At 25.2% G+C, this 19,189-nt stretch overlaps 1 protein-coding gene across 2 annotated transcripts in view; it reads right to left on the reverse strand.

Moving 5' to 3' along the window:
* LOC117172779 (exosome complex component RRP46) overlaps positions 1–19,189 on the reverse strand; it is a 101,602-nt gene that overhangs the window by 77,154 nt on the left and 5,259 nt on the right. Inside the window, exons 3-5 of one of the 2 annotated variants that reach the window (XM_033360989.1) lie at positions 15,716–15,837; positions 13,537–13,680; positions 12,310–12,521 (exon numbers count right to left, since the gene is read on the reverse strand). In XM_033360989.1, coding sequence (XP_033216880.1) covers positions 12,339–12,521; positions 13,537–13,680; positions 15,716–15,837 — 449 coding nt within the window. In that variant the 3' untranslated portion in view covers positions 12,310–12,338. Of the gene's footprint in view, positions 1–12,309; positions 12,522–13,536; positions 13,681–15,715; positions 15,838–19,189 lie in introns of those variants that run through there. The other variant, XM_033360990.1, reaches the window with a different exon arrangement.

Below are 19,189 nucleotides of genomic sequence, written 5' to 3' on the forward strand. Positions count from 1 at the left end.
CTCAAGCTTTGGCGCGCCTTTTCATCAGAGGTTTATTAATATTTGTCACCTCTGTAATTACGACTTTTCATAACAGTCAGTCTTGTATCGTCCGTCTGTAAATATCGTTTCAATTATGTGACATTTTCCATAAATTATTGGAGCCTCTCCAATATCTTTGAGGCTTCAATCAATAGAAATTTTGTCCTGTTAAAAAATTTCTTAAACAAAAAAAAAAGAAAAAAAAGTTTTTAAATGACGCTGTTTGTTTTTATAAAATATGACTTTGTTTTTTGACTCAGGTATGTTTCAATATAATAACTTTTTTATTTTGTTCAAACCGATATCCTTTTTACGACACTAGTTATTAGAATGCTTACGCTCATACAATTTTTTATTAAATTATAGGTTTGTATATCGACTCTTGATAAAGACCCGCAGTGTTGGTCGAAACGTTGAGGATTTTTAAAAGAAATAAATATGTTTTTCCCATGTTATTTCGGATGCTTTTATTTTGATTTTATCATTGACCCTAAGACCGAATATTTGCTGAATTTAGCTAAAATACTGATTGAAAATTAAAACGGTCGAAGAAAGGAAAAACAGTTTGGATCTGCTGTATCTAAAATAGTTTTGTATATTTGTTAAGATTATATTCATATAGAAAAAGAAAAAAATTGAAAATCTTATGCTTTTGAATTTGGAAAAAAGTTTGTTAGTACTTTTTTCAAAATAACTGAATAGCAATATTCGTTTTTAGCATCACCCTAATTTGACAGAATAACGTGCATTTCAGGTAGATTTTTTTTATAGAAACCCAACTAAATCGACTGGGAAGAACCACGCCTGTTCGCCAATCACGTTGGCATCGACGTGCCCTTTGTTTCCCGACTGGACGGGCCCTATAACGCAGCAGCTAAGGACTCGGTGGCCATCGCTAGACGTCCATTAAATACAGAAATGAGGCTTCCAAGCGCGTCCTGAACGAGTCGGACCAGATCCTGCTGCACAGGGCCCCGACTCTGGAGAACGCGAGAGTGAGAAAGAAAACGAGAAATAAAGGAAGAACAAGAGAGAAAGAAAAATACAGAGTCGGGTCAGACCGGGCCACGTTTAGCTGAGGTCGCCCGGGGCCCTCAGACCATTAACAAGGAGCGCAGCAATTTATGGACGGACTCGCTCATTTCCACTTTATTATTATTTTCTCATCTCAAAGATGGTCTTCCTCCTCGTTTTGTTCCCATTTTCCCTTCCTCTCCAACCGACACCATCCCCTCATTTTCTCTCTCACTTCCTCTTGGAATTAAATACAACTGTTTCGAAAAAGGAAGGCAGAGCTGTGATGCCAACTTTTTCGAATAATTAGATATTTCATTGGGTTTGGAAAATTCGAAATTAGCTATGCCTTTCCTTAATCAACATAACCTGCATAAAATATATCGAAAAGGCCTTTCGGTCAAATTGGCCCATTACGACTTTTTAGCATCCTGTGAATCATCATAAACATGAACTCTCAGCTAACTTGACCGAAAAGCCATATATTTTGTGTGAAGTCCTTAACAGAAATATTCAAGCCGGAGTCTCAGGGTTTCAACTACTGTTAAATAGGGAATTGAAAAGTCTTGTTTAATTTTATTTTTAGTGAAAATTAGAGAAAATGATTAACAATGCCAACGAAAATCGGTTTTTCATATTGAACCAAGTTTATTTTCAGCGATTTGCACTTCTGCCACATTTGTGCGCAGGCCTTTGAAAATTAAAGGTCATAGCATCAACAACTATAATTTGGTGATTGTGAATTCTCGTTTGTTAAAGCTCCTTCGGCTTTAACAAACACATTCTCCTCGTGTATCTCGTATTTCGCACTCGATTTTGTCCACAGCGCGAACTTTTCTCCATTATGTTCAACTCTATCACGTCAAATGGTCGGGAACCTCAAGAAGCTAACCCATAGTTGGAAATTGTTCAGGAGAACGGAAAAACTATTCACCGAGTACGTTTTGGGATAACCTTTTGGGAACTTTGTTACTTAATTAAAAATAGTCAGATTCAATTTTTTCACTTTTTACAAAAGCACGACACGTAGGACAGATTGGACAATACAAAAAACCAAAAAAGTGAATTTGGACAACTTTGAAAATTAGCCCCTTATGGTTCCCGACCATTCAAATGTACATTATATTTATTCATGTACCTCGGATTGGGCTGCATATTTAGACAATGCAAAATAAAGTACAAATTTTATTTTAAATGATTAGTATTTGTTTCTTATTTTGCATTAAATTTTATTCTTTACTACCATGAAAAATATGTATTATTTCAATAAATTTATATTATAATAATTCATAATACGCGTTAGTGTTGAAACAGAAGTATTTTCTTTCATTGTCTTATTTGTCTAATTAAGAAAAAGTGCGCATCCTATTAACTGTAAAATATAGTTATTTAGTAAGATGTGTGTAGACATGGCCCTACGTGATATAGGAGCCATATAGCGACTTTCCCCGAATATTGCCGAATGGGGATAATAATTTAAAATAATTTATAATAATTTATAATAATTAATAATTTAAAATACGCATCCCAGCGTAAGATGGTTCTAAGCAAATTTGTAGATATAATTAAGGCGACAAATTTGTTTAGCGAAAACGTTATTGTAGCTGGTGTCCTTTTTCCGAAAAGATAATTTTTTTATTTTAAACATATTCTTATAAAAAGAATTTATAACAAATTTGAAGATATTTTTTGGCCAAATAACTTTTGTCTTTTCATTTTTTCCGTCTCGTGCGTTTTCCAGAAATTAAATTTTTTTAAACTTGTTTTTTACGATTAAAAAAAAATCTACTCATTCAGTCGAAAAATCATTTATAAAAAATTTGTGGATCCTTTTAAGGCAAACAATTTATGGGTATTAATTTTTTTTGCGTACCTTGTGTCGTTTTTCAAAAAGATTATTTTTTGATGTCGAATGTTATTTTTTACGATTAAAGCAAAAAGTACGCGTTCTATGAAAAATTATACATGACAAATTTGGATGAGTTTTACTTTTTTTCTTGATGAGCTACTTTTGTTTATTCATTTTTTGTGTATAGTTTGTGTGGTTTGTCCAAGAATTTAGCTTTTCAATTTTAATGTTGTTTTTTACAAATAAAACAAAAACTACGCGATACGCATCCAATTAAAAATCTAATTCATTACAAATTTATAGCTCTTTTTTGGATAAACAGCTTTTGTGTTTCTATTTTTTCTCGTAGCTTGTATCGTTTATTCAAAAATTTTCTCATTTATAATGTTGCTTTTACTAATAAAACAAAAAATACGTGTCATATGAACAAATATTTATAACAAATTTGTATATCGTTTTTGTTTGCACAATTTTTGTCGATACATATTTTCAATTTACGGTATTTAAATGAGATTAAAATCAAATTTAAAATCCTATTTAACATCCAATAATTAAGTTAATGTGAATAATTCCTCAAAACAAAATCAAGAATCTAACGACCAAATTTGGACAAACACCATAAAATCTCCCCATTACAATCTGAAAATGAGAAAAAAAAAACTTCTTCCTCCTAAAAAAGAAAAGAAAAAATCTTCTCTCCCTCTGGCCAGAAATAAAAAACAGGAAAGACAAATTAGAAGGCAACCAACCAAATCCCCTTCCTTTTGTTATCTTGCACGGTTTGACCGCATTTGATAGAAACGTGGGGGAGGGGGAGTCAAATTTTACACAAAAATTTAACACCTTCTCTGATGAGAATTTAAAAATTGTAAAAATGGTCAGATATCAAAAGACTGGTCTCTAGTCCCTAATCAGGGTTTCTACCATTTTTTATCCCTTCTTTTCTTAGTATGTAATTTAATATTATTTCATTCAAACTTAATAACTTTTCCATAGTAAATAAAATCTTAAAATAATATGAAATTGAAGTAAATATATGCTACAAACAAAATCGATCTCTGAAATCTATGGGTATAGCAGTATTTTATTAATAGTTTCTTAATTATACCTTTTAACAAGGTGAGAATAAATGTTGTCAAATCAATTAATAAAAAGACTTATATAAAAATTATAATATTTTAATCAATGATTAAGATAAAAAGATCTATGCAAGCACAGAAAATTTTTAATAATAATAACTATTTATCCTTTTAATTTGTGAGTCCAGAAATTTGTATATCATTTTTCGACCGAAGATGTATTTAATTTAAAATTTAAGCGTCGAAAATGCAACACCAGATGGCAGAAGCTCTCGGATACGAATACTTCGCCATCTGTTGCTCACTCTTGAAATGTACATTCAATTTCGGCCTGCTCACTTGATAAGCGTTTGAAGTTTTAAAAAACGTAAATGTTGAAAATTAGACAATTTTATTAGAAAGCATTAAGAATTGTACAGTTTATATTGCGGAGCATGAAATATTGAACAATTTTGTTTTAAATTGAAAATTATCGAAATTGAATGATTCCAGAATAATATTTCGAAGATAGGAGTTTCAAATTATTCCAAATTAAATAATTTCATATTAAAAAGTTGAAAAATGGATCATTTATAATTCAAAGGAATTGAAATTGTAATACGCCTAATTAAAGGCTCTTAAAATTACATCAGTAAAATAATTTAGCTTTTGAAATTAAATCATTTTTAAATGGCAGCGATGAAAATTTAACAGTTTTTTATTGAAAACTAAGTCAAATGTATCAAAGAAAAAACATCTGAAATTATTGAATTTTGAATTGTTATTGAAAAAAATTATTATTAAACATTAAAATTGATTCAACAAAATTTTCTAAGATAAAAAAATGATCCTCATTTTCACCATTTAAAATGGAAAAACTCGCAAGCTTTTCAAATTGAATAATTTTAACAATATTTTTATAATTTTTTTTGGCCCTCTACTTCGGATACTGATTTATATAGTATAAAAAAACTTAAATTTTCAAATATAAGTGATTAAAATAGTTCGAATTAATCATGCATTACGTATTTCCCATTAAAAAATACGTTTTTGTATATTTTATTCAGAATCGTCAATATTATCTGAGTTGAGGTGAAACTAAAAATTTATCTTTACAATTATCCATAGAATACGAATCAAATATTACTTTTTAAATATAACCCCCATAAATATGTTTTATAGGGTACCCAAAAAAACACATAATTGCAAAAATGGGATTTGCGATATTTTGTCGCTAATTATGATTTTGGCGGTTTTTAATGCAAATTATTTCGAATACATAAAATACTACTTTCTACTGATAATTGGATGTTCTCATAAATTATTTAAACAATTTATTATGGTAGTTTAGCAATTTAACTTAGAATAGAGTTAGAAAGTCACGGTTTCTTCTAAACTTGTCCATTTCTTGTCCGATTTTCAATTAGAGTGAGGTTTAGACTTAATTAAAGTTAATAAACATAATTGTCTCATGAAGTGAGGTGATGGTTAACTAATTTGAATAAAAATAATTGGTTAAAACATTTAAAAAAATAATAATATACACTTTGAATAATGCTAGAAATCCCGGTTCTTTTTCTGAAATTTTCAAGTTATTGTCCACTTTTCACTTGATAATTAATATTTTTAAAGCTAATATTTAATTATATTAGCAAAAAGAATTGTTTAAACAAATTATTACTGCTTCTAACTATATTCTTCCATTTTAATACTATATAGTTTTCAATTACAGTGATGTAATAATTAATTGAAGTTGAAAAAAATAATTGTCGTCCCACCTACTCCTAATTATTTCATTCTTTAATTTTGTCTCTTGTTTAAGATATTTTTTTCATATAAATTAATTTTTTACATTGGGAAAAGAGCAAAAATAATTCATTAAGAAAAATGAAATACAACTTAAAAAAATATTCTTGTTGAGGTTTACTTATTATTTGTTCATAAATAAAAATGAAGATTGGCCGTTTTAATCACATAAAATATTTTTAGTAACTTCCCATTTTTTTCCCCGGTTCGCAAACATTTTTCATGGTCAATGAAATTTAAAAATTCGAACTCTAAAACTACAAAAATTTTCATTTGAAGTGATAAAAACTGAGCTACAAATCGTTTTAAACGATTTTAAGGGCATGTGATATTTACAGTTTCCCCGGCTTTTTTTCCACAAAAGTGAAAATTTTTAAAAACTGAATTCGGAGATGCTATAAAGCATCATAACGGACGTCCCCGGACTCTTTTTTGAGGGATAATAACGAAAAAAATTTATTGTGCTAAATAAAAACTTTATGCATATGCATTATTTTGAGGTTACGTCGTTTTTTATCTCTGCCTTTCCGATATTCTGGAAATTATTTATGAAATAAACTTTTTCGATTGCCTACAAACAAGGTTAGTTCCGGGAGATTAGTTACTATGTTTATTTGTAAGTCCAAAGTTTTCGGCCAAAAATATTGTGTAGTTCGGAAGTAACGCTCGAGTGAATTGTAACACAAATCTAATACTGAAAAATATCGATACTATTTCCTAAGCGTTATGCAAATTAAGCACATTTTGCTAAATTAAAACTTTTTTGAATTACCCCCCAAAAAAGTATGTGGAGACGTCCGTCAGCATGCTGGCTATCATTTCCCAAATTTTTAAGACAAAATATTTATTATTCTAGAAAAAAAGCCGGGGGAATCTGAAACTGGTAAAATCGACAATTGTCTAAGTATCACATGCCCTTAAGCTAGAAATATTAAAAATGGAACGATTACATTTTTGAGATAAACTGAACACTTCTTAAATTAAAAGTTAAATTATTTTAATTTTAATAAGATTAAAAATCCTGAAAAAGCTTTATGAACTTGAAACGTCTGCAAGTTCTTTTAAATTTCATTCAATTAAATTTTTTTTCAGAACTTCTAGACATCTTTGCGAATGATTCTAATTTTTCGTCATTTTTTTTAATCTTCCAAAATTGAAATTTTTTTTGCTAAAAATCTTCTAGAAAAATTTTTTATTCATTTTGAAGCCTTTATTAATTTTTAAACAGCTTCTGATTTTCTTTTGAAATCTGCAAAAATCTATATTTTGTATTAAATTAGGGCGCGGACTATTTACATAGAAATGCAATATTTATTATACATCGAAATTCAACTATTTTAATTGTAAATTTAATTTTGCAAATAGGACAGTTTAAATTGTAACGTTCAAAGTTTGATTTATTGTTTAGTTCTGAATATTTAATTTAATTAATTATATTTTATTTTAATAAAAGCAATTTTTTATGAATACATTATCTTAAAGTTATTTTACAGTTGAAAATAGTTTATAAAGATGCAATCGGCCGTTTACATTTGTTTAAGTACTTAGACTTTAAAACTAAAACAGTTTAATTTTTAACATTGAAATCTGGAAATTATTAAATTTTGAACAGATTCTGAATCGTGTTTAAAAATTAATTATTATTCACTTATAAATCTTTGATGTACAGTTCAATTTTTAAAATCATAATAATTTATATTCACATTTATCAACTAAAAAGGTTTTTTAAAACTGCATCGTAAATTGAATGCTATAATTGAACAAGATAAAAATTTAATTGATTATTTAAAAGATGGTTGAGCTCAAAATCGGATTATTAGCTCGCTAAGTAAAAAGTGGACAACAACTTTAAGATTGAAAAAAACGGCGGTTTTTTAACACGTATCTAAGATGATAGTTATAAAGAATAATAAATTATTTAAACAACTATGTTCGCTAAATTTCATTATTTATTACTTGACTAAGTAAAAAGTGGATTAAGAGTAAAAATTTTCAGAATAAACCGCAACTATCTAGCATTATTAAAGACGAAGATAAATATAAATAATAATAATTTGTTTAAATAATTATTTTTGCTCAATTAAATTAATTATTAATTCACACCAAGTTAAAAGTAGACAAATAGTTAACATTTTCAGAAAAAAACAGCAAATTTATAGCATTAGTCAGACTGAATATTATTAACACAAATAGTTTTTTTTTAAATTAATTTTTTTAACTACAAATTAATTGATTACCTCACTCTAATTGAAAATTGCACAAAAAGTGTGAATTTTTTTATAAAACTGCAATTTTCTAGAATTACTTTAATATAATATCATTAACAATAATAAATTGTTTAAGAAATTATGTTTATTAGCATTAATTATGACCTCACACTAATGGAAAATTAAACAAAAAGTAGAAGCTTTTTAAAAACCATGACTTTATGACTTTACTCTAGAATAGAATTTGCTAAAAACAGTAATAAATTGTTTAAAATGTTTATGTTTTTCTCAGAAACTCACAAACCTCATTTTTTCACTTATTGGGCTTTTTTGGGACCCTATAAAAAAGACTTATAGGAGGTGATATGTGAAGAGTAATAAACTATTCTTATTGAAAAAAAGCTAATAAGATTTCTAAGAGAGTTATTGAGCTGGATTTTTAAATTAGGTTTTCAATTTGTTTATAAATAAGAAATATGGCGAAAAAAATGGCCATTTCTTCTATTTGGCGTTCCTGGTGCTCGTCAATAACAGAAAAATGATTGAAATCGTTTTAGTACATTATTTAAGGATATTCCAATATTATACGATAAACAACCAAATTTTTTATAAACAAATTATTTGTTGAAAAAAAATTTTCTACGATTTTCCATAAATATAAGGTTTTTCCAAGTAATATCGCAAGAGATTTGAATTAAAACAATAGTATATAATAAAATTTCTCTTATAATTGTTTATATTATCAACGAAGTTAATGTACAAATGCAGTAATGAGGAATTTTCCGACAGAAATATTCATTGTTTTCGATGTAAATTTTTTTAAATCAGAAAACTTGTGATAAAGTTTAGCAAAACTCATAATTAGTTGATTAATCTTATGATTTGTTAAAAGGATTTAATAAACAAATGCATTATTAGGGCATTTTTCATCATAAAAAGTCGGTTTTTTCAATGCCACTCTTTTCAGTTGGGAACTTTCATAGAATTTCAGCAACATTCATGATAAGTTGATAAATTTGATGATTTCTTAAAACAAATTCAATCAACAAATGCATTAATCAGGTATTTGTCTACAGAAAACCTCGTTTTTTCTATGACAACTTTTTTAATTAGGAACTTCATGAAAACTTCAGCAAAATTTATAATTTTTTGATAAATTTGGTGATTTTTTTAAACAAATTTAGCAAACAAATGCATTAGTGGGGCATCTGTCGACGGAAAAATTCTGTTTTGTTTCGATGTCAGACTTTTAATTTAGAGCTTCATAATAAATTCAGCAACAGTCGTGATGAGTGGATAAATGTTATAATTTTTAAAACCAACTTCAACAAGCAAATGCATTATTGGGGCATCTGTGAAAGGCACAATTCGTTTTTTTCGATGTGAGTCTTTTTACTGGGGAACTTTATTATGATTTCAGCAAAATTCATAATTATGGTCGATAAATTTTATATATTTTTAAAAACAAATTCAATAAACAAATGCAATATTTGCGGTCATCTGTCTGTGAACAAAATTTTTGTTTTCGATATCCGAATTAATAAAGTTGCCATAGAAAAAAACGAATTTTTCTGTAGACAAATGCCTGATTAATACATTTGTTGAATAAATTTGTTTATAATAACGTATGATTATGGAAAATCACAGAAAACATTTTTTCAACAAATAATTTGTTTATAAAAAATCTTGATGTTTTATATATTATATTGAATCATCTTTAGCTAATATTAGTTTATGAAACTGATCAGGGTGGCAGTTTTAATCGAAAAAAAAAATTCCCGGTCATTTCCCGGTTCGCAAACATTTTTCACGGTCAATGAAATTTAAAAAGTCAAACTATATTCTAAAAAAATTTTATATAAAGTAATAAAGAATAAACAACAAATTAAAGCATTTAAAGTGGAACCCTTGAATTCCAAACTTTTAAAATTGAAGTTTAAAAGCTTTTCAATTCAAAAATTGTGTATTCAAATGCTCAGAAATTTACACGTACCAAATGGAAAGTACTAACACTTTTCATTATTAAACAATGTTAAATGAAATGCAACTAAAGTGCAAAATTCAGAACTTTTATCAATTATAGATTTCAAAAATTCAGATTAAGTTCCAAAAATATAAATCCACTTTAACATTTCCAATAGTCTAACTTAAAAAATCAAGTAATAAACTCATAAAAAATTAAAAATTATATTATTTTAAGTAATTATAAGCTAGACAAATTACAAATGATTTTTTTTATCTTAACAGTTCTTAAATTAGAAGTTAAATTATTTTTATTGTAAATCGTTCAGGCATCCTTGAAAAGCTTGACAATTTTCTTTTTAAATCTCGAGAAATCTAGAAGTAGTATCAAATTTTTCCAAATTCAAAATAATGTTTTCTATAACTTTTCGAAAATCCTGCAAATTAAAAAAAAATTTAATTTAAATTTATGAACAACGACAGAACACTTTTGCAAATTTCAACCAAAAAATCTAGAATTTTTTTTAAATTGTGAGACTTCATAAGAATAAAAAATTTTCTTATGATTCTCAGCAAAATTGAAAATGATTTTTCACTTTGAAAAATTATGGACGATTTAAAGAATTTGTTTTTAATTTGCATGATTTTTAAAAATTGCATGAAAATTTCGATTAATTTTAAAATATATTTAGAAGTTCTGAAAAAAATTTTAACACACTTCGTTTAAATTACTTGAAATAATTTCAAGTTTTTAATTAATTTTTAATCTTTTCAAAACTTCCAAATATCTCTTAAAGTTACTCAAATTTTCTCTAAAAATAATAAGTGTTCAAAGGTTATTTATGCGCCAAAATTTAATATTTTCACTTATAAATTAAACACTTTTTAAATAGAACAATTAAAATTGTAACGTCAAACGTTTCAAAGTTCTTCGAAAATCTAAAGATTCAAAGCTTTCTATATGAAAAAATTCAGTTTCAAATTGTTTTCTTTTAAATATTTTGTTTCAATTTAGTGAAATGTTGCTAAATATGAAAGACTTATTCTTTTTCTACATTAAGTGATTTCAAATTAAATGGGATCAAAATTAAATAATTTAGACTCACAATATTTTTAATTTAATAAAAACCTTTAATTATGACTATATTATTATGGATTTATTTTTAAGTTGAAAATCGTAAAACGCACGTTTACATTTTTAATGGCTTGAAAAATTAACAGAAATAATATATTAATAAATTTATTTATTAAACTTAATATAAAAAATAATATTAAAAAAAACGTAAAATTCTGAATTAAAAATACATTATTCATAAATCATGAAAAATTTTATTTAAAAATATAATTATCGGAATGAATGATATATTAATATCAATTCTTATCAAGAACTTATCATATACTCAGAGTACAGATCCATTTTAAAAATCATTTATTTATTTTACAGTTGATAAAATAAAACTGTTTTTTTTTCAAAAATTTTCAACTGCAAATGCTTTTAATTCTTAATTGTTTAAATCTTCAAAACTGTTCTTCAATTATTCTAAAAAACTGTTAAAATCGAACTTGGGCATATTTTTCTTCTGAAAATTCGTAAAATTACCGGTTTCCCCGTCCGGCAGCCACTCTGTTTTTTATTTAAAAAAATCTTCTATTTTAAAAACTTCTAATTTTTTTAACCTTTAAAACTGCATTTTAAAATCCTTTAAATTAAAAGACTGTTTAAAAATTAAAAATTTTGAAATTGAAAGATTTTCGAATTAATCATTCTAAACTAAATGATATAATAATTTATAAAAATTACAATGTAACAAATTAGGTAGAAAAAGCGATTGAAATCAAAGTTGGACAAAATTTTTATTCTAAAAATGTTGTCAAATTCCTGGTCAAAAAATACAATAAATTCAATTATTTTCTAGGAGAAAAGTGTTTTTCTTTATCTTTTTTTTCAAATTTTAAAAGAAACATTTTATTTTGTTTGTCCAAATTTGGTCGTTGTATTCTTAATTTAATTTTTGAGGAATGCTGTGCATTAATTTGGTTATTGGACATTAAATAGGATTTTAAATTTGATTTTAATCTCATTTAAATATCTTTAATTTTAATTTCGAAAAATATTTCTGTCAAAAGATGTTTTTTACTGCAAAAAACGTAAAATTCCATCTAAAACTCTTTGTTCCCTATAAAGACTTATTTTTCCTATACAATAAATACTTGAGACTCCACAACAAAATCGTTAAAACACTTTTATGTATAAATTAAAATGCATCTTGAAAATCGTACCTATTCTTTCTAGTTCGTATGTTTGTCACCAGATGGCGAATCGCAGTTTAACCGTTCCCTAGGAACAGAAGCAAAAGTTTGAGAGAAGGCTTTCTTTTTATAATAAAACTAGATTTGATATAAAAGTAAGGAAAGTTTTATTCATATAATGTTAGCATATTTTGTTACAATTTCTCTATAAAAATCGAAGACATATTGACTTGCCTCTTTGCATGTTTCTTTTGTTTGAACCAACTCTTTCTCTGAAAAAATGCCACTTGTGTGACAGCAGACTATGTCCTTTTTAATGCTGTCGAAGACATACATAAAAGTGGCCCTTGCGTTCTGAAATTAATTCAAATCATATTCGTAAACTAGTCCCATATCATACGATTTTTTTCTCACTCAATATTTTAATTAGTTGTAAAAATAAAAATAAAAGAATTCTTATTAAAACTCAGGGCGTCCGGCAAAATTTTAATAAAATTGTTTCATATTGAAAGACTTGAATAGTTGCTATTTCAGAGTACACTAAGTTAAAAATTTTAATTGTTTTATTTTGTTGAATTTTTAATTTGTAAGTTGAATGTCTGAATTTTGATGTCTAAATAGCAATTCAATCATTTTTAATATTAAACGATTAAAAATAAAAATAATTTAATTCTTTATTCAAAATATTTACTTTCAAAACAAATTTAAAATGGTTCAATTTTTTATGATTTTATTTTAAAATTGCATCAAAATCATATAATTTAGAAATTTATTGATTCATACTTCAATTTTAAGTACTAAAAATGTCTTGGTTTGACCATTTGCAGTATAAAATTGTTCAAAATTTTGACAGCTTTTATTTAATAGTGTAAATTGTTGAGCGTTTATATTTAAAAAAGTTTAAACTTCAATTTTCAAGGTTTAAAATGCAGAAGAGTTCCATTTTTAGTGCCTTAAATTGCAGTTCAATTTTTCTTTCATCATTTCAAATAAAAAAATTTTTCATCTTCATTAGTTTAAATATTTTTCAAGGACCATAACAGATCGAAAATTTATTTTTGAAAAATAATATTCTTATCTTAAAATGTCGTGTTTATAACAAATGAAAAGAAACCCAGAAATAAGACAGAAAAAGGCATAAATTTCTCTTTTGGTCAGTAAATTTCAAAGATTTCCCAGCTTTTGATTGTCTGACAATAAATCAATAAAGTTTAATCTATCACACCATTCAATCCTAGTAATAATTTTACGCAGAAAATACAAATTTATATATTTATAATTTTCATAAGGTATTTTTGTAAGGTGCACAAAATTCCTGAATTTCCTTGGTCGCTAGACACCCTGTTAAAACTGATTGAAAAAAATTTACCTCTGTTTGTACATTATCAGGATCCAGGATCAATTGGTCAGAATCCTTATCAATCATGCAGTTAATAGCTGCAATTGTGAATTTCATGGACAAACTAGCATTTATTAACGCTAAACACGCGGCATTGATAGCGGACGCTAATATCTAAAAACAAACATAAATAAAATTTATATTTTAAAAAGGAGTATATTTATTCGAGTGGTCCAAAAAAAGCTTCATTTTTTTCTTGTGAATTAGTTCTTATCGTGCTAAAATGTCCTCTAAATTTCGGCAGAATTTAAAAAATATATTTAGTTATGCCTTAATCCCATTTTTGCAAAAAATGACTTTTTTTATTTTAATTTCCGTTGCCCTGATGAAAAAAAAAAAAATTTGTAAAAGAAAGTACATCATTTCTATAACTGTAATTTTGTATTTAAACATGTACTTTTTTCGTACAAAAATGTACATAATGAATAACAAAATAAAATTTAGTGCAAATAGCTCATTTTTTCTTGCCTTTTTTCTTTCTTCTTGTAAGCAAATTAACAATATAATAGTTACTAAAATTCAAAAATTTTTATGATATTTTCTTCATATTTGTTACTTTGTTGTAAAAATCCACAAGGTATTACAGAAAAATGCATGATTTTCCATTTTTTTTTATTTTGGATGCTTCACGTCATAAAAACACTTGATTTTTCGTAAATTATTGTAAAAATGTACAAATTTAAACCAAAAAAAAATATAAATTTTTACAAACAATGCTTTTAGAATTCGCATCAAAATAATTTTATCTATATGTAAATCTATATGTAAATAATCTTATGTAAATTTTGTATCGGATCTGAAATAATTATTTTAAAAATAATATCAAAGTTATTGAAAATCCAAAATTGTACAATTTTTTATGGATTTTAAAAGGTTTAAAAACTATTTAAAACGATATACAAATATTTTTATTAATGAATAAAAATTGGACAATTATTAATTTAGAAAAAGTCAGAAGAAGTTCAAGCTACATTTAGAAATTTTGAAATTTTTCAAAAGAATACAAAATTTTCATCAAAATTCCTCGAAAAAATAAAAATGTTTTTTTTTTTAATTAATTAAAAAATATTTCCAAAATTTTCACAAAAGAATATGGAAGATTTTAATTTAATTTTCTTAATCTTGCAAGATTTTCAAAAAATCGTAGAAAAAATTCTAGCCACAGGATAATAACAAAATATTCATACATTTCTGAAAAATTTCTTAGTGATCTTTTACAACAAATTTTTAAGAGAATATTTACAAAGATTTCAACACAAATTTTGATCTAGCAATGAAAATAATAGCGTGAATTTCTATTTTTCAAAATCATTGAACTGCTTATTACATAACAGTTTCTAAAAATAATAATTTCGCAGTTTAATGGCTTCTAATGACAAAGATATCAATTTGCAGTTAAGTTTTTATAACTTTGAATTTTTTTAATTTATTTTAAAGAGTTCGAATCTTTTAATTTCCCAATCGATTGGTATATATTTAAAGAAAAAAAACATATAAACGTAAGGATTTATTGTTTAATAACAAATATTCATTATTGTCCTTTAATATTCTACAATTCCTTTAAAGTTTAGACATAGGAGTTTTTTTGTAATAGCTATTTATTTAATACTTTATTTTATAATTAATCAATTAATTTAATACTTTAACTTATCTAATACAATATAATAAAAGTAGAATTTTCTTCGGAATAATAAAAAAAAGTTGTTCTTTCCTGTGACTATGGTTGTAATTTATTGCATTTATTTGTAGATTCCTGTAAAAATTGTTCTAGTTTTTGTACTTTTTTGTAAACAATTTTCCCACCAGTGGTAATAAATTATATTATTTTGAAATACATATATCATTTTATTGTTAGTGAAATGCATCACAATCAACATTTTTAAATGAATTAGAAAAATTTCCTATGGGTCTCTTAACCCCGTCTTTATAAAATAAAAATAAATAAAGCAATTTTGCGCAAAAATGGGTTTGAGACCCTAAAATATATTTGTTTAATTCTGCTCAAATTCAGTGGACATTTTGAGACCAAAAGGACAAATTTGTAAACGAGTCATTTTAGAAAAACAATAGAGCATTTTTAAATATTCTAATATTCAAATTATAAATAATACTTTCACTATAAAAATTATAAATATAAAAATATACTTACTCCTCCAGAATCCTGCAGTTCCTGGATATTTATGGATATTAATGAACCAGGATGGAGGGTTGCAATTAATGCAGCTTCGCAACTGTCCTTTATATACAATTCCTTTAGTCTGTCATTTATACCTACACATTTATTACTGGAAATTAATAATAATTTGAAAACATATTGAGCATTGTTTAGATAGGATTTTGACTAAAATTAATTAATTTCGTGCAAAATTAAGTAAAAAATCGTGATATAGCTTTGCTTTTAAGAAAGAAAACACATTTATTTTATTATTTTTGGCAATTTGGAAAATGTGCGATTAGGCAATCCATCACGAAGACTTATAATTTTCCGTATCCAGGGACGTAATTGACATAATTCAAACAAACAAATTGCATGGATATTCAAACTTATGCAAAATAATTTAAAAATAAATAACGAATACACAAATGAATGAAAAATTCCGAAAATATATATTATTATCAGATTATAAAATCTTCCAAATTTCAAATTACAACAAGATTTTTAATTGACAAAAAATAAAATCACGAATTAAAAAATATCCGAAACTAAAAGTCACCGACTTGTAAAATAAACGAATTATTAAATTCCCACAAATATTTCAATTCTCGGAATTTAGAACTCCTGAACATAGTTAATTGATTATTAATTTATGAGCTATTGATAGAATTATAAACCAGGCGAAATATTTAATTAATCATTAATTAATAATTTATTAATTTTTTTCGGAAAATTTAAAATTTGGTCAAACTTAAATTTCATCAATAGAAATACTTATGGGAATTCAACAATTTATTAATTTTATCATTTGGAAATTTTTTTTGCTTCCTAATTTATGATTTATTAATTCATTTTTTCGTCATTGTGCTAGTCCCGGTTATTCAAACACTTTTAAATATAGTGATGAAGAACTAATTTATGTTTATATTGCAGTTTTAAAATATAATGCTACTATATAATACATATAATTATTATATCTATAGAGGACAAACAAGAAATATGATAAATCCTTAAAATATTGTTTTATATTACAATGAAATAACGAACTCTTAAATGTGACATTTCTTTAATCAATTAGACCTTGAAATGAAGCTAAAATATTTTAATATTTGTATGTCACTCTTAAAGAAAGGCCATTAACGAATATTTTTTATCTTTGAAAACACTAAAATTAATCGAAAATTATTTTTCTAATTACTATAATAAATGCATGTTGAAATTAAATTCTGAGAATTGAGAACAAGAAAATAAGTATTATCACCTTGTTTTTAAATTTATGTAAATATAATTTTCATAAGATTCTTGAGAAAGTTTTAAATATTTTTGAATATTTCAGGCTTGTCAAAAAAGAATCTAGAAGATTTTAAAGACATTTTTTTATAGTATAGGATTTTAAAAAATATTATGAACAATTCGAGTCCTTTTAAAAGATGTTTAGAACTTTTAGAAGTTGGGAAAGAATCAAGAAATATTTTATACATTTTCGAAAATGTTTCCGAGTTTTCAAATATTCTTAATCTATTTAAAGCGTCCCTAAATTCCTGAAAATATTTTTAACTGATACGAATTTTTCTCAAAATTTTCAAATATCATTCCAAATTTTTAAAAATTACCTTAAAATGTTCTAAATTTTCCCAGCAATTTTAAGAAAATTTATTTATTCTCTTGAAAACTTTCTAAATTCTTTTAAATTCTACTAAATATTTCTTGAATTTACCCGATTTTTGTTCCTTTTTATTTTGCAATCCTACCAAATTGAAAATTTTTGCTTTAAAATCGTCTAAACTATTTCAATTTTCTCTTAAAGTTCATTTTTCAAAATAAAAAATTATTTAAAATTTTGAAACGAATATAAGTTTAATATTTTAAAATATTGCCAGATCTTCTAAACAATTTCATTTCTAAAAATTATTTAAATTTTTCCTGCAATTTTTATTTATTCTGCAAAATTGAACAAATTGCCTTAAAATCGTTCCGATTCTTCTTTCACTATTTTTGAAATCTTCTATAATTTTTTTTAAATAATACCTGCAAATCAATTTTTCGAAATAAAAAATGCTTTTAATTTTTCTTAGGAACCTGAAAAAATTTCTTTCATTTTCGTGAAACTTTACAAAATTCTTTAAAAATCTGTACAAGATTCAATAATTTTCTAATCGTTTCAAAACTTTTGAATATCTCTTAAACTTACTCAATTTTTTTCTAAAATTATGTCATATGGCAAAATTGCAACATTTTGCTTTAAAACCGTTTGCACTTTTTAAAGATTGCAGGAAATAATTAAAAATGCTTTGTGATCTTTTTTTTTCGATTTTCTCTTGACATTCTTTACAAAAAATTTTTTAAAAATTTAAAAATTTCCCGTAAATTTTAAGATTTTTTAAAGAATTCAAAAAGGTTTCAGAATTTGCAAGAGATTTGATTAAAATTTTAAGGTAGTTTAGGTGATTTCAAAGAATTTCAAGCGAGTTATTGAAAAGTTATTTAAAAAGATTTTAATGAATTTGAAGGGATTTCAAGGGATGTAATTTTTTTAATATTTTAAGGAATTTAAGAAAATGCAAAGGATTTTAATTAACTGTGCTCAATTTCGAAAATTTTAAATAATTTTAAAGAAGTTGAAGGAATCTCAAAAAAATTTGGAGTTAAAGGATTTAAAAAAAAAAAACGTAAAGAATTTCTGAAAATTCAAGCGATTTTAAGGAATTACTATAGAGACTTGGCGGGATTTTAAGATTTTCTTTTAAAGGATTTAAAAATAATTAGAAAACGTTTCAAGATTTACAAGCAATTTTTAAACATTTAAAGACAGTTTTAGTGATTTTAAAGATTATAAAGCTATTTAAAAAGTTATTTAAAAGGATTTTAATACATTTTAAGAGACGTCAAGGGATTTAAAAAAATTAAATAATTTAAGGGTTTTCAAGAGATTTGAAGGAGTCTACAAAAATGTAAGGATTTTAAGAGATTTCAATTAATTTCAGTCAATTTTGAATTTTTAAAAATTATTTCAAAGAAGTTGAAGGGATGTCAAAAAAATTAGGTGGACTTTAAGGAATTTTAAAGTTTATTTTTAAAGGATTTAAAAATATTTCCATGAGTTTCGGTAACTTTAAATAAAGTTAAGCAATCAATTTAAAAGTTATTTGAAAAGATTTCAAGTAATTTGCAAAAATTCAAAAATTGTAAAGATTTTCCAGCAATTTAAAGGAATTTAAGAATATTTTAATATTTGGACAGCCAACTATTAGAGTTCTGAGTCAGTTATATTACTTTGAGAACGGTAACGAGAATGAGAATATTACCGAGAATATAACCGAGAAATAAATTCTCTGAGAATTTATGAGAATCTCAGAATTAATTTTAATTAAGGGCATGCGACACAGTGGGATTCCTACATTACCAACCTCTTTTTTTCCATTGAACAAAATTTTTTTGTGAATCATAGAACTTTTTTGGTAAATGAAA

Source organism: Belonocnema kinseyi, chromosome 5, assembly GCF_010883055.1.
Source record: "Belonocnema kinseyi isolate 2016_QV_RU_SX_M_011 chromosome 5, B_treatae_v1, whole genome shotgun sequence".
Classification (NCBI taxonomy): Eukaryota; Metazoa; Arthropoda; class Insecta; order Hymenoptera; family Cynipidae; genus Belonocnema; species Belonocnema kinseyi.